The 12472-nt window shown below is 36.9% G+C and overlaps 3 protein-coding genes across 7 annotated transcripts; 1 reads left to right on the plus strand and 2 right to left on the minus strand.

Annotated features, from left to right (window-relative positions):
* Positions 1-1299: 1299 nt before the first annotated feature.
* LOC125574864 (heat stress transcription factor B-2a-like) lies at positions 1300-2494 on the minus strand. The gene is made up of 2 exons (XM_013872495.3): positions 2098-2494; positions 1300-1998 (listed from the first exon to the last, which is right to left on the minus strand). The coding sequence occupies exons 1-2, from the start codon at positions 2317-2319 to the stop codon at positions 1462-1464; spliced, it is 759 nt and encodes a 252-aa protein (XP_013727949.2). The 5' UTR covers positions 2320-2494; the 3' UTR covers positions 1300-1461.
* Positions 2495-5072: 2578 nt separating this feature from the next.
* Positions 5073-9505, minus strand: LOC106382765 (auxin response factor 2). Of its 2 annotated transcripts, none has more exons than XM_013822826.3 (15): positions 9082-9505; positions 8884-8999; positions 8706-8801; positions 8583-8639; positions 8336-8491; positions 8169-8253; positions 8006-8096; positions 7746-7910; positions 7519-7638; positions 7360-7435; positions 7112-7283; positions 6147-7039; positions 5868-6058; positions 5563-5767; positions 5073-5468 (listed from the first exon to the last, which is right to left on the minus strand). In XM_013822826.3, the coding sequence occupies exons 1-15, from the start codon at positions 9185-9187 to the stop codon at positions 5433-5435; spliced, it is 2565 nt and encodes an 854-aa protein (XP_013678280.2). In that variant the 5' UTR covers positions 9188-9505; the 3' UTR covers positions 5073-5432. The 2 variants fall into 2 exon arrangements, with proteins under 2 accessions (XP_013678280.2, XP_048629534.1); XM_048773577.1 differs by having other exon boundaries at positions 8884-9002.
* Positions 9506-10510: 1005 nt separating this feature from the next.
* Positions 10511-12049, plus strand: LOC125601367 (ferritin-3, chloroplastic-like). 4 transcript variants are annotated; one of them, XR_007334217.1, is made up of 4 exons: positions 10511-11217; positions 11383-11442; positions 11521-11615; positions 11780-12049. XR_007334217.1 is itself a non-coding variant. In XM_048773578.1 (4 exons), exons 1-4 carry the CDS (start codon positions 11176-11178, stop codon positions 11860-11862), a joined length of 273 nt encoding a protein of 90 aa, XP_048629535.1. In that variant the 5' UTR covers positions 10511-11175; the 3' UTR covers positions 11863-12049. The 4 variants fall into 4 exon arrangements, 2 of the variants coding, with proteins under 2 accessions (XP_048629535.1, XP_048629536.1); XM_048773578.1 differs by having other exon boundaries at positions 11383-11435; XM_048773579.1 differs by having other exon boundaries at positions 10527-11183; positions 11383-11435.
* Positions 12050-12472: the final 423 nt, after the last annotated feature.

Here is a 12472-nt window from a genome sequence, read left to right on the forward strand (position 1 = left end):
ACTCACATAATAAAAATATCTTTACACAAATACTTTTGCTTAATTAATAATTATAAGTTTTTTACATCTTAATTTTAAAAATTATTTCCAGATAAAACACAATATATATAATAATTATCTTAGTTTTCAAAATATGCTTTATTTTTGAAATTTTTTATTATATTTATTTATAATCAATTATCTAATATAATTTATAATCTAATATTATTAATATGAAATTTATTTTTAATTATATATAATTATATACAAAATTTAATTTTTCTTTAATATTTAATTACACATATTTTTTAACTTAATAAAAAGAAAGAATTACAATGAGGTTTGTGAGAATATATTGAAAATAAAATCTGGGACCATTAAATATATTTACCACATTATTACATCAATGGGAGCACTGAGATATACACTAATTATTATTTTTAATTAATGTATATTATTATAATTATTTTATGATTAAACTAACAATTAAGCTAATTATTCATTATGATTTTCAACAATTTTAACCACTCTAAATTTTATTTTGAGAATTTAAATGCAAAAAAATTATATCACAGATAATAACGTAAATGAATAAAATATATTATAATAAATTTCATTTATACATATAAAATATTAGTTAATTATATTTTTTATGTATTAGCATTCACATATAATGTAAGATAGACGATAAATATAACTTACATATTATATTTATACAATTATTTAATTTTAATAAAAAAATTGTTACTCAAAAAAATATAAATAGTCTTGATTTATAATATATTATATTTTAACTTTTATCCATACTTAATTTTAAAAAATAATATTATATCTAAGTTAATGAATTAATGACTCAACTAAAAATTACTAACATGATAAATAAACAAAAAAAATTAAAATAATGAAAAAATGACAAATAAACAAATTCAGTACTCCAATAATACTATATATTACAATTGTTAACATAATAATTTATTCTCTCCTTTTTTTGTCAAACATCTCTTTTTCTTAAAAGTGTTAAATCTTAATTATAAATAGAAAAATATACTATATTGTGACAAATTATTTCGATAAATATAATTTATTATTTTAAATTAAATTAAATTTATTATTACTATCTTATAAAAATGGCAAAAATATTGGAACGGATCATTTTAAAATGAAAAGAGTGCTATTTATATAGGACCGGATCCCTTAAGCTGTGAGAATTACAAGTTATACTGGTCGACTGGATTAATTATCGAATTACAATCTACTTGTTTCAAATTCCAGTTGCATCAAAAATTTAATGGTTTTGAGAAAGAAAAAGAAAAGTCAAAAAGGGAGAGTAGAGACAAATCTATTGAAAGGAAAAAAAAAAACAGAAAAGAACCATTTACAAAATGTTCGAGAAGAAGTCAAGATTGATCAAACTTGTTGAAAACATATAGGACACGTGCTGACTGTTTGAATCCTCTAGCGTATACACACTGATCTGAACCGTTAATTACAGACTCTCTGATTGGCTCTATTATAGTGCCTCAGCCACGGCGTCTCCTCCGCCGCCGTAGAAACCGTCTTCACATGAACTCCTTCGCTTCTCGTCCGTTTCAGACCTATCGAAACGCCGAACAGCCTGGGGCTCGATTCTTCTTCCTCAATCTCCGTCATCATCTCGTGACTGCTACTAGCTCCGGCGTAGTTGGACATGAGTCCAAAGATGTTACCGTATAGAAACTTCATCTGAGCAAGCTCACGGTTAAGCTCTTTGTTCTGACTCCGAAGCTTCTCGTTCTCCTCCAACAGCTCTTCAGACAAGCCACCGCTTCCTGTCCACGACGACGGAGACACTTCACCTGAACTTGACGGAGACACAGCCGTTTTTGCTGTCTGAGCCGCGGCAACTTCAGGCCGCGGCGGAGAAACAGCTGCTTGTGGCGTTAACTTCCGACGCTGGATGTCGCGGAGGAGACGTTTCTCTCCTCTCCTAAAGAACTCGTTAGAAAACTCCCACCGGTCCGGTACAACTTTTTTGAATCCCTGCAAAAAAAAATCAAACCAAACCAGGATTAAACCGGGAACCGAAGAACACATCACATATAGTCAAAAAACGAAACCGAAGATAAATTAAAGACATACGTAAGTGTTGAGCTGGCGGACAAAGCTGGAGAAGTTGTTGTGTTTGAAGTGTTTTGGAAGCAAGTCCTTAGCGAAGTCTGTTTGGTTCCATACGACGAAGGAGGAACCATCTTCGTTCCATGATATAACGTCGTTGGTAGAAGGGTCTTCGACGAGGTTAAAAGTTTTGGTGAGAAACGGCGTCGGAGCAGTTCTCTGAGACTGAGATTCATTGGTAGCCATCGTGGTATAACTGTTACAGATTGTGAAAATAGTTGTTGTAAGAAAGCAATGGTGATTAAACAAACTAAAAACAAAGTGTCTCTAGAAGTCACGATTGAAGAAGAATAAATAGTAAAATGAGGAATAGTTAGAGAGAACGATCGAGAAGCTGCTTATTGTTTTATTAATGCTTCACGAAACTTCTACTGCATGTTTATTCCATCATTTTCTGTGTCCAAGTAGTGGTGGGGCATTTACTTTATCCTGTTTTTTAATCATAAAAACTTAAATTTTTTTTTTTTTTTTTTTGTCAACATAAAAACTTAAATTAATAATATGAACCTGCCAACCGGTATAGAAATGGCACATCGGAGTCTTAAATTTTCAAGATAAGGATAGAGCCTTTTTTTTTTTTTTTTTTTTGTCAACCAAATTCATTGATCAGGCCACGTAGGCTATTACAAAGGATATCAGAGTACATTGGGAGTCCATTAAAAGTATAATAAAATACAGGTCCAATAGAGATAAACAGATAAGATGGATCACGATGAAAAACGAGTAGCTTCTACTATCTTCTCCAAACATGCGTCAAACACGTGTCCTTTATGCAAGCACTGTTGATCTCAGTCCCCGAGAAGCAATTCACCATCGGAATCCTCTGCCCTCTCTATTCTATCTCCGTCTCTTGTCCGTCGAGAGATTCAACGGTTTCCTCACCAATGGATTCTGAATCCTGTTCCTTACCCTCCTAAGCGCCTTTATCTTCCTCAGTCTTCAATCTCCTCCTTCGGATGTGATAACTCCAAATAGCATTACTGATTTAGAAAACAGCCGTTGTCAAAACACTTGTTGGAACAAGCTTCGACTTTTCTTAAGCTGAACTAAAGCAGAAAGCTAATATGCAAAACTCAATCTCAACCCCTATAGAATACTTTGTTGTAACTCTAACAAACAAAGATTGATATCTTTCGGTAATAGAGACTGAGGATGTCCATCGGGAAAGAAGAAGACTTTAGAAAACAACCGGAATAAGATTGAAAAAAAAAAGAGAGTAAAGCTTGACAGAATCCGATCTAATGATCGGAGCTCTTATTCGAAAACACACAACAAAACATCGCCATGCGAAAGTAGAGTCGCCTACGCGAAGACTTGTTTGATCCAAAGATCGAAATATTTACAGCCAAAAAGAAAAATAAAAGATGGTAACCGGCGGCAAAGCCACCGGCCACCGAAGCTTGAAACTTTGATTGAAGGAGTTGTGTTTAGAGAGAGGTTGGATAGAGCCAAAATCTATTTGTAGGTGGTTATGTGTCCGTTACAACAAAAACTGATCTTTTTTTTTTGTCGTCTGTATTATTAAATGGGACAAAAACCCATGGAAACAAAACCAAACAAACTTTACAAGAAAAGCCAAAATATAAAAGGCCAAACTAAACAAAAACTAAAACCCACAAAATCCATTAGGGTAAACCGTCGTTGAAGAAAGGACACCGCTCACCACGTGGACGATCGCCCTGCGATCAATGAAAACGTGTCAAAGCCAGAGTCCACCATCTTCCTCCGGAAGAAACCAGTCAAGAGACACGGCAGAGCTCCGCCCATCGGCGAAGAAGAACCAATAGAGAAACCGCTCAAACAAAAACGGCCTTTACAAGAGATTCAACCGAAAAATCTATTCTGGCGGATCTACGCACAAAAAAAAAGGAAACCGTCTGCAATCGATCTGAAAACTGTGTATTTCAACAAGTTTGAGCAGATCAAGAGTCAGTTGGAACATAGAAGAACGGAGGCGTAGATCAAACGGAGTCGGGATAAACCCGAGATAAGCCGGCGAGGAACAGTGCTACAGGAGCCACTGCCTCCCGGAGTCTAAAGCCGACGAAGTTGGTGCTAGCGTAGCCACCGCTTCCCAGAGACAAATCCGAGCGTTCATCAAAAGAATCGATGCAACGCCGGAAGCTAAGCCGGTCGGGAACACCGAAATCGGAAGGAAAAACCATTGGACTCTCTAATCCTCTCAACAACCATTAAACCTTCTGAAGGATTTTTTTTTGATAAGAAGGTCTAAGGTTTCGAGAGAAAATTCTCACTAACAGAGGAGAGAGAGTCCTAAATGTTTGAACAAAAACTGATCTAACCACACTTTTTTTTTCCTCTGATATTATTGAAATAAAAAACACAAAGTACAACCAGTCATAATGGACTAGAAAAGAAAAACAACAACGAAGGCCCACAGACCACAACCAAGCACGGCAAAAATAGTCCAAGAAGAAGATGATGAGGCCACTCGACACTTTCACACGTTGCTCTGTTAGCGAGGAAAGGATACGTGTCAGAGAACTAGACCACCACCACCCTTTACCGACTGGAGCATCACCGGCAGAGATTCTAGTCGGCAGTTCCACCGGAACCAAATCGGAAACAGGAACTCGTTCGAAAAACTACACCAACAACAAAACTGAACGAGAAAGCACAACTATACAGATTACACCAAAACTATAATTTTTTTATTAATTTATAAATATATTAATTTATCGATATACTAATTGAATCAAAAACTCAATTTAAAACTATAAAATTATATTATTTTATAGAAATTTTTAATATATATTAATTTATAAAATATTAATTTAAAGAGATTATATTGTATTTAGTGAACCAAACCCAAATCGATTGTCTTTAGTCGATACAGAGAGAGCTACATTTATAATAAAACCATGAAACATACACCAAATGCGAGAGCAAAATGAGTTGAGAAGATGTAGACAGAGTACTGTTCAAAATAATAAAACCTTATATACATAGCGATCAATAGATAAACAATAAAAGACTTAAAGAGATCTCCTGCAAGAGATCAAAGAACTAGTTAATAACAAGAACCGATACCAACCTCCATCTAACAACTCCAATCCATCATTACTACTTATAAAAGAGCCTCTTCCATATTCTACTTACATTATACCTATAACCCATCATTTTGTTCACATTATTATTATTAATTAGATAATAGCGTGGTGGGTAGATGCTAATATTCTAATTTGCCAACAAAATACTCCAAAAATAGCACTCTCTTTTTCTAATACCGTATCTTATAAACCCCCATAATCCCCCTTTTAGCTATCCAGGCTCCACCATCAAACCCTCCTCCTGATTTGGGCTTCTACATCTCCCTGCGTTGCAACAAAACACCAAATATCATTTCTATGGTAATGATATAAACTTTGTTCTATGTCCTGTTATTAGTTAAGAAGCATTTATAAATACCTCGGCTTGTAGGGTGTGTTGGTTCTTTTGGTTCAAGAGTTCGCTGGACAATGAAGGATTCGATGCAGACTTGCCGTCTTTTGCATCTGATCCTTCCCCAACAACTGCTTCTTCCTCGCTCCTACAGCTTAGAGTTCTCGGGTTCATGTTCCTCACTTCCTCTTTCGTGTATATGAAGATCTTGCGAACCATGCAACAAAACTCCCTGTGCATATATAATCATTTCGTCAGTTTTCAAATTTAAAAGACCAGCAAAGATAATACATTGACGTATAGAGAAGATGGAAAAAACTGCAAAAACATACTGCCATGGATCGTCTCCAACAAGCATCATATCATTCTCATCATCTGTGTAAACTATCAGCCAATCCTTCTTAGGAGCCATCAGCTCTCCGTTGAACTCAAATAACATATCCAATTCAGCTATTAACTCCTCGTAGTTCTGGAACTTTGAGAGATCCACTGACCGGCCAAGTGCAATCCCTTGCTTGTGAACCTTTACAAAATAAAACATAAGTGTGGTGTTATTAGTCAAGAATCGCTTCAAGGGGTCCTACAAGCTCATATTAGCAAAGAACATTTACCTTTGTGCAACTCCTGTTTGAGTTTGTTTTACAATGACTGTCCTTCGCATGGGGTTGTTTAGCTTGGGATGGTCTTCCCTGTTCACGATGATCATTAGTCGATTTTGACCCTTTTGAATGATCAGAAAGATCCTGAACCTTCGGAGATGCCATCTGTGTAAACCCTGAGTTCTCATTCAAGTTGTTCCTTTGAGACATAGTTGAATCGGTTTCATTCACGTTGTTGACAAGGGGAATGCCAAAAAGCCTGCAGTTCCCGTCTCTTGACTTTGCCGTCTCCTCTTGTACCATCTGAGGTCGTTCTGTTACATGCTCCCTAGCCTGAGCATGAACCGCTTCCTCAAAATAATTCAAAGCACGGGGACGTATTGGCCAGTTACCACCAGCAGTCTCAGTCGTCAGAGAATGAAGCACCGGATATTCGCCATATGTGGCATTACCTCGCCCTTGGAAAGATGCATCAGATGCAGAAGGGATCTGAGGAGATTCATGTAACTTCAGGGAAAGACCAGAGTTCATCATCTGCCACTGGTTAGCAAGATAATCAAACTTGGCATCCTGATCACTAAGGATTTTCTTTGCAGTCACTGAGGGTGATGATGAATGGTCATGAAAAGGTATTTGATGACCTTGGGATGGATCTACGTTCGCCCCAAAGCCAGAAAGCAAATCCGTGTATTCATGCCTGCCTGAGGACATCCAGTTCTCATATCTTCTAGAAGCCACATCAACCTTGTCGTCATCCGCTGAGGATTGCCACACAACAGAACTCTCAGGAGCATCGCACTCTACACTCTCAGTATGTTTTGTTCTCAACGTCGGGTACTCTTGACCTTGCAAGACCCTTGAAAGTCCACTTGCCGGTAAAGGGTATACGTTTACCTTAGATGAGCCTGTTACGTGGACAATGAATTAGTATTATTTAGTTTCCACACACTAATATTGTCAGCAATTGAAGACTTTACCTTCTTTTATGTGCATGGAAGAGTCAGGAGACGAAGAAGCCATATTATATCTGGGCCTCTTAGGCCTGGTCATGGGGACAGGACTCAAAGCAGGAGGAGCAAGAGCTGGCTCTATCTTCCACGGAGATACTCTTTCAGGGCGAGGAATACTAGAAGTCTCATCCCATCTTACCTGAAAGAAAATTGAGCATTTAGCATCTATCACTATAACAATAGTTTTGATCTTCTCTGGGAACTAGAGCATATACCTTGAGAGATCTCCACTTTGATTTTGCCCACCTCGTGGGGTCAGAGTCTTCAATCCCAACAATTGTGCCAGTAAACCTAATACAAGTCAATACAGTCTGTGAGATTCTCCTTCCACAGGAAATCAGATAAGAGAATGCCCAAAAACAAAGATACTTCACCTCTGCTCAGGAGCCTCTTCGCCTTCAAATCTCATTTTAAATCTCATGCCTATGGAGTAGTTATTCTTCACAGACTCCATATACTGATCAAACGGAACAATAAACTCAGATGGACTTGTCCTGTCGCAAACAAAACCAAAATGCATGAACAATTAGTAAGACATCAGCCACTGAGACAAAAATAGCAAAGGCTCAAAGCTGTCATGTTAGATAAAACAAAACAAAACCTTGGTTTATAGTAGACTGTAAACATGGTTCCTGTTGAAATGGCATGCCACGCGGTGGCCAACACTCCTAGGTGCATGCTGTGGCTGGATATAACAGATGATGGCACAATTCCCTGTTGTCGCATTGCACGCCTTACACCCACACGTAATTCTCCATTCTCACCCCTACGCAAGAATTAAAAATTTCACATCAAAGGGAAAAAAAAAACACGCAAAACAAAGTTTTTTTTTAGCAACATGAACATTAAGAATCCACAAACCTTAGAAATATAAATGCATCGCCTGCAACCAGCCTCTTTGAGCTAACAAACACACTCCACCCACTCTGAAGCAAATGTCTCCGTGGCTGACCTGGTATAACATTAACAACCACATGAGTTTGACGACACAAAGGAACATAAAAAAAATACAAAATTACTATACCTCGGAAAATATGCCTGAAACGCCATTCATTTGAATGCAAATCTTTAGCAACCAACTCCTGAGTAGGAGGCTGACGTGACATATCCTGAAGAAAAAAAAACAAACAAAGCCTGAACTAAAAAAACCATCTTGAAACAAAAATTCAAGACACCAGTTTCAACACCAACCAGAGGTGGGAGACACTCATCCGCATGCCGCCTAAGCACAGAAAATCCACCGTGAGTACTCGTATCCGACGCAGTCAAGGTTTTGCAGAACGAGTGCACCTGAAACCTCGGAGGCGGAGGAGGAGGCGCCTCTTTCTCAACTGCATTCTCATCTTGCTGTAAGATAATAAACATAAATAAATAAAAAACTCAGCTTCTTAAAGAATAAGATCATCCTGTACTCAAAAGAATTAGTAATTAGCATTACATTAGGCTCAGGAAGAAGAGTGATCTGCGCATAAACTTCGTCAGTGTCTACCTCTGCCTGTAAAAATCTTAACGTTAGCTGACAAATTCAAGACTTAGCAGCAATGAATCGAGAGAACACTACCTTTAAATCTACGTTAATGACTCGACAAAGGAGCTTAGAAGGAAGATCATAAAGAGGCATCTGCTGCTCCGCCGCCTGGTTAGTCGACGCCTCCACCTATAACCATCAAGAAAACAACAACAAAATTCAAAAAAAAAAAAAAAAAAAAAGAAAAAAATCTCAATTCTCAAATCTCAACCTGCTCGATGTGTCCCTGAGGGAAGTAGAAGACTCGATCATCTCGTCGAGGGACCGTCACGAGCGGACCTGCACAAGCGTGCCACAGCTCTCTATAGATTGCAGCTTCTTCATCAACTACAAGAAAACGAAGAATAGTCAGTAATAAAAGTAATAAGTAAAAAAAAAAAAGTAATAAGTAAGAAACGGTTAGACTTACCAACACGGTTTAAATTACTCTTTTGCCCTTCTCCTGCCACCACGGAGACGGCGTTTTCTCCTTCTCCTCCTCCTCCTCCGTGATTACCTTTCACCGAAACCTCCATACCTCAAGCTCAGATCTGCTTCATCTGGTGCTCAAACTAGCCTCTACGCTAACGAAATCAGCACCTGGTTCCTTTTCTTCGTTCTCTTATCTCAATCACCAGCTTCCTCAACGAGTACAGCCTCCAATTTCAACCTCGACTCAGAGATATAACAGCTCTCTCTCTCGGCTTCCTCTTTGTCTACTTGCTTATGGCTCTTATCGGAGTCAGAGACGGTTATTAATCGACGACGAGATCAGTGACTTTGTTTCTCTCTCTACTTTCTCTCTCTTTTCTTTTTTTGGTATATTTTGTGTGTGTGTTTCTTCTGGGTGTGAGGCGACCAAAGGCTTAACCAGAGTAAAAAGTTTCAACCGCGGTGAACCGGCATTCGCCGGTTAACTTTCCCCTTTCACACTGGCTATTCCCGGTTTTGTAACCATTTTCGGGGGACCAGGGGTCTTCTTCGGCCTCACAATGCCAAAAGACAAGTCACGTTTTTTATTTTATTTTACTCTTCATTTATTATTAAAATATATATTCCTTTCATTTCATAAAATGCATGTTTTAAAGAAAAAAATTGTTTCAGATTTTTTTAATGCATTTTATAATAATTATTGAAAATTTAAAAATTAGTTACATTTATTGAAATTTTTAGTAGTTGACATTTATAATCAAAAGTATGTATTTATAATTAATATTTAATGTATTTGCAAAAAAAAATGCATTGTTTTGAAATGGAGAAAATAGTCATTGGCATATTTACAGTTTTAATTTCTTTTGTAAATTAAATGAAGAAATACATATTTTTACTTTAATAAAACTTATAGTAGGTTAGGTAATAACTTGGAGAACACGTAGTTGAAAATTAATCATCTGTTTTGACGCACACAAAAAACACTAAACCATTAGTTAAGAGTTGAAACTATGGGAAAGAAAATCAAATGTGGTAATTAATGTCTAGATGGTGCTAATAGTATAGATTAGCAAGAAATAAAGGCAGCTTCACTTTTGTAGATGGATTACTAACGGCGTCAACACGTCGGGCTTTTATTGGCGCTAAAGAGATAACGGTGTTTGTGAAACAGAGGCGTTGATGAGAGAGGTGTTGTGTTTTCATTGGGAAATGGCCTTGTCGTGCTGTGAACAGGCAGGTCTGGGTGGGTGGACGTAAAGAGATAAGTGAATGGCTACGTGGCACCAGAGAAAAAGCGTATTTTAGCATTCTCTCACAATTCAGGTGTCATTTTCCATGCTATTCAGGCTATTGTGCGCTTAAAAGAGTTTTCATAATATTGGATTGGTCACATACAACGTTCAGAAAAAAAAAGAATTTTTTACACTTGGAAACACTTCTTTATCAGTTTACAATTACATCCAAAAACACAATTCACTTGTGACACACTTTGTTGTGTGTAAAAGTCCTCAATGCCCTTTAACTAGAAACCAAGTCACTCTTCTCAATCGTGACCAAACTGAACAAAACAACAAGTATCTCATATTAAACTTCTAGCTTTACCAAATTACAAACCCTTATCCAACATAAAAATCCTAATTTCCCAACTTTCATCTTAGAGGAGATGAAAATTAAAATCCCTAATCAATCTGAAATCCGATGACTGTCGTTTCTATTCATTTTATTCAGAGACGACGAATTTATTGACGTTGCTGGTAACGAAGTCGTCGCCGTCTTGATCTGTTCTTTCGAGTCCTCTCTTCACCACCAAACTTTTCTTACCTCTGGTTCCATCTCCCAGCCATTGAGTCATTCATGGAGAGCCATGGATAGGCATCATCTGTTTCTTCTCTCTACCTTATCTCAAATCTCAATTTCAAAACCTCTCTCCTATCTCAAATCTCCTTCTCTGTTTGTGCATCCACGCAACCGATAAGTGGCGTCGTTTTCAAGCCGTTTGTGGAGGTGAAGAAGGAACTCGATCTCGTGCCTTCAAGTCCGGAGCTTTCGCTTGCTCGACATATGTACTCCCTTGAATGTGAAGCCGCAGTGAATGAGCAGGTCAATTAAGCTTCTTTTTAACCTTTTTTGTGTTGTAAGTCTCATGCATCTGAGTTTTTTTGTTGATGGGTTCTTTTACTGCAAGTTGAATACAATGTCGAGAGTTTTGTTGATAGTTCGTGTCTTGAGAGTTTTGTTGATTCTTTGATAAAGCTTGTGTCTTTATTTATTAATTGAGTTGTGTGATGTGTTGTTGCAGGTTTTTCAAGGACTCAAGTGTGGAAGAAAGAGACCACGCAAGATGTTGATGGAGTATTAGGTTCTTGGCCAATGGGTTTCATGTTGTTATTTCATTTGAGTTTCGTTTCTAACACTTTTTTTGTTTTGGTTTCTCTAGTCAGCAGGAAAAACGTGGTGGGAGGGTTCAGCTAAAGCCCATGGTGATGCCTCAGTCTAAGTTTGATTACGCTGACAAAGGAGATGTTGTCTATGGTAAAGCTCTTTCTCTCTCAAGTATAAAGTATCAATGTTTTCATATATGTGCCTACTAGAATTTAGAGTTACTTATTAGAGTTCACAAAGGTTGTGACTTTTCATCAGCAAGGGAAAGTGAGAATATGCAAAATAATTATGATGATTTTCTTTGTTTGTTGCAGCCATGGAGTTGGCTCTATCATTGGAGAAACTGGTCAATGCGAAGCTCCTATACGTTTTCTTCAAAGATGGGTTCCTAATATAACTACTAAGTTCCTCTTCAAAGATGGGTTCATGGGCATTGTGAAGTAATCAAATTATCTCTGAGAATGCTTTTCTATAGATAAACAATTTATTGTAATAATTATTTTTACCTTATATATTTTTAATGTCCATGTTCACATTTTTTATTTTTAAAGAAATCACAATTATAATTTACTTTTTCATACACATTTTTAATGTCCATTTCCATATTCTCTATCCACGCTTATGTGTACACGTTTTATAGTTTATACATCTCTCATTTATATTTTTCCATCCACATATCAGTCATCCATGTTTTCTGTCTAGATATCTTACATCTATCAAACACAACTTTCTATTTGCTATAGTGCCATTAACGTTCATGACTTTCTGTCCACACATTTCATGTTCATATTTTTTGTGTCTCTAACTCTGCTGTATACACTTTGGTATCTATACTTTTAATAAATATTGTGTCTCTAACTCTGTTGTATACACTTTGGCATCCACACTTTGGCATCTATACTTATATTATACAAACTGACTTTTTTATATATATTTCCTTTCGTTCATGCTTTTTTGTCAATTCATGTCCACATTTTTCTATCATGTATAATATATATATGTCATCA

Source organism: Brassica napus, unplaced genomic scaffold (genome assembly GCF_020379485.1).
Source record: "Brassica napus cultivar Da-Ae unplaced genomic scaffold, Da-Ae ScsIHWf_2536;HRSCAF=3277, whole genome shotgun sequence".
NCBI classification, from domain to species: Eukaryota; Viridiplantae; Streptophyta; class Magnoliopsida; order Brassicales; family Brassicaceae; genus Brassica; species Brassica napus.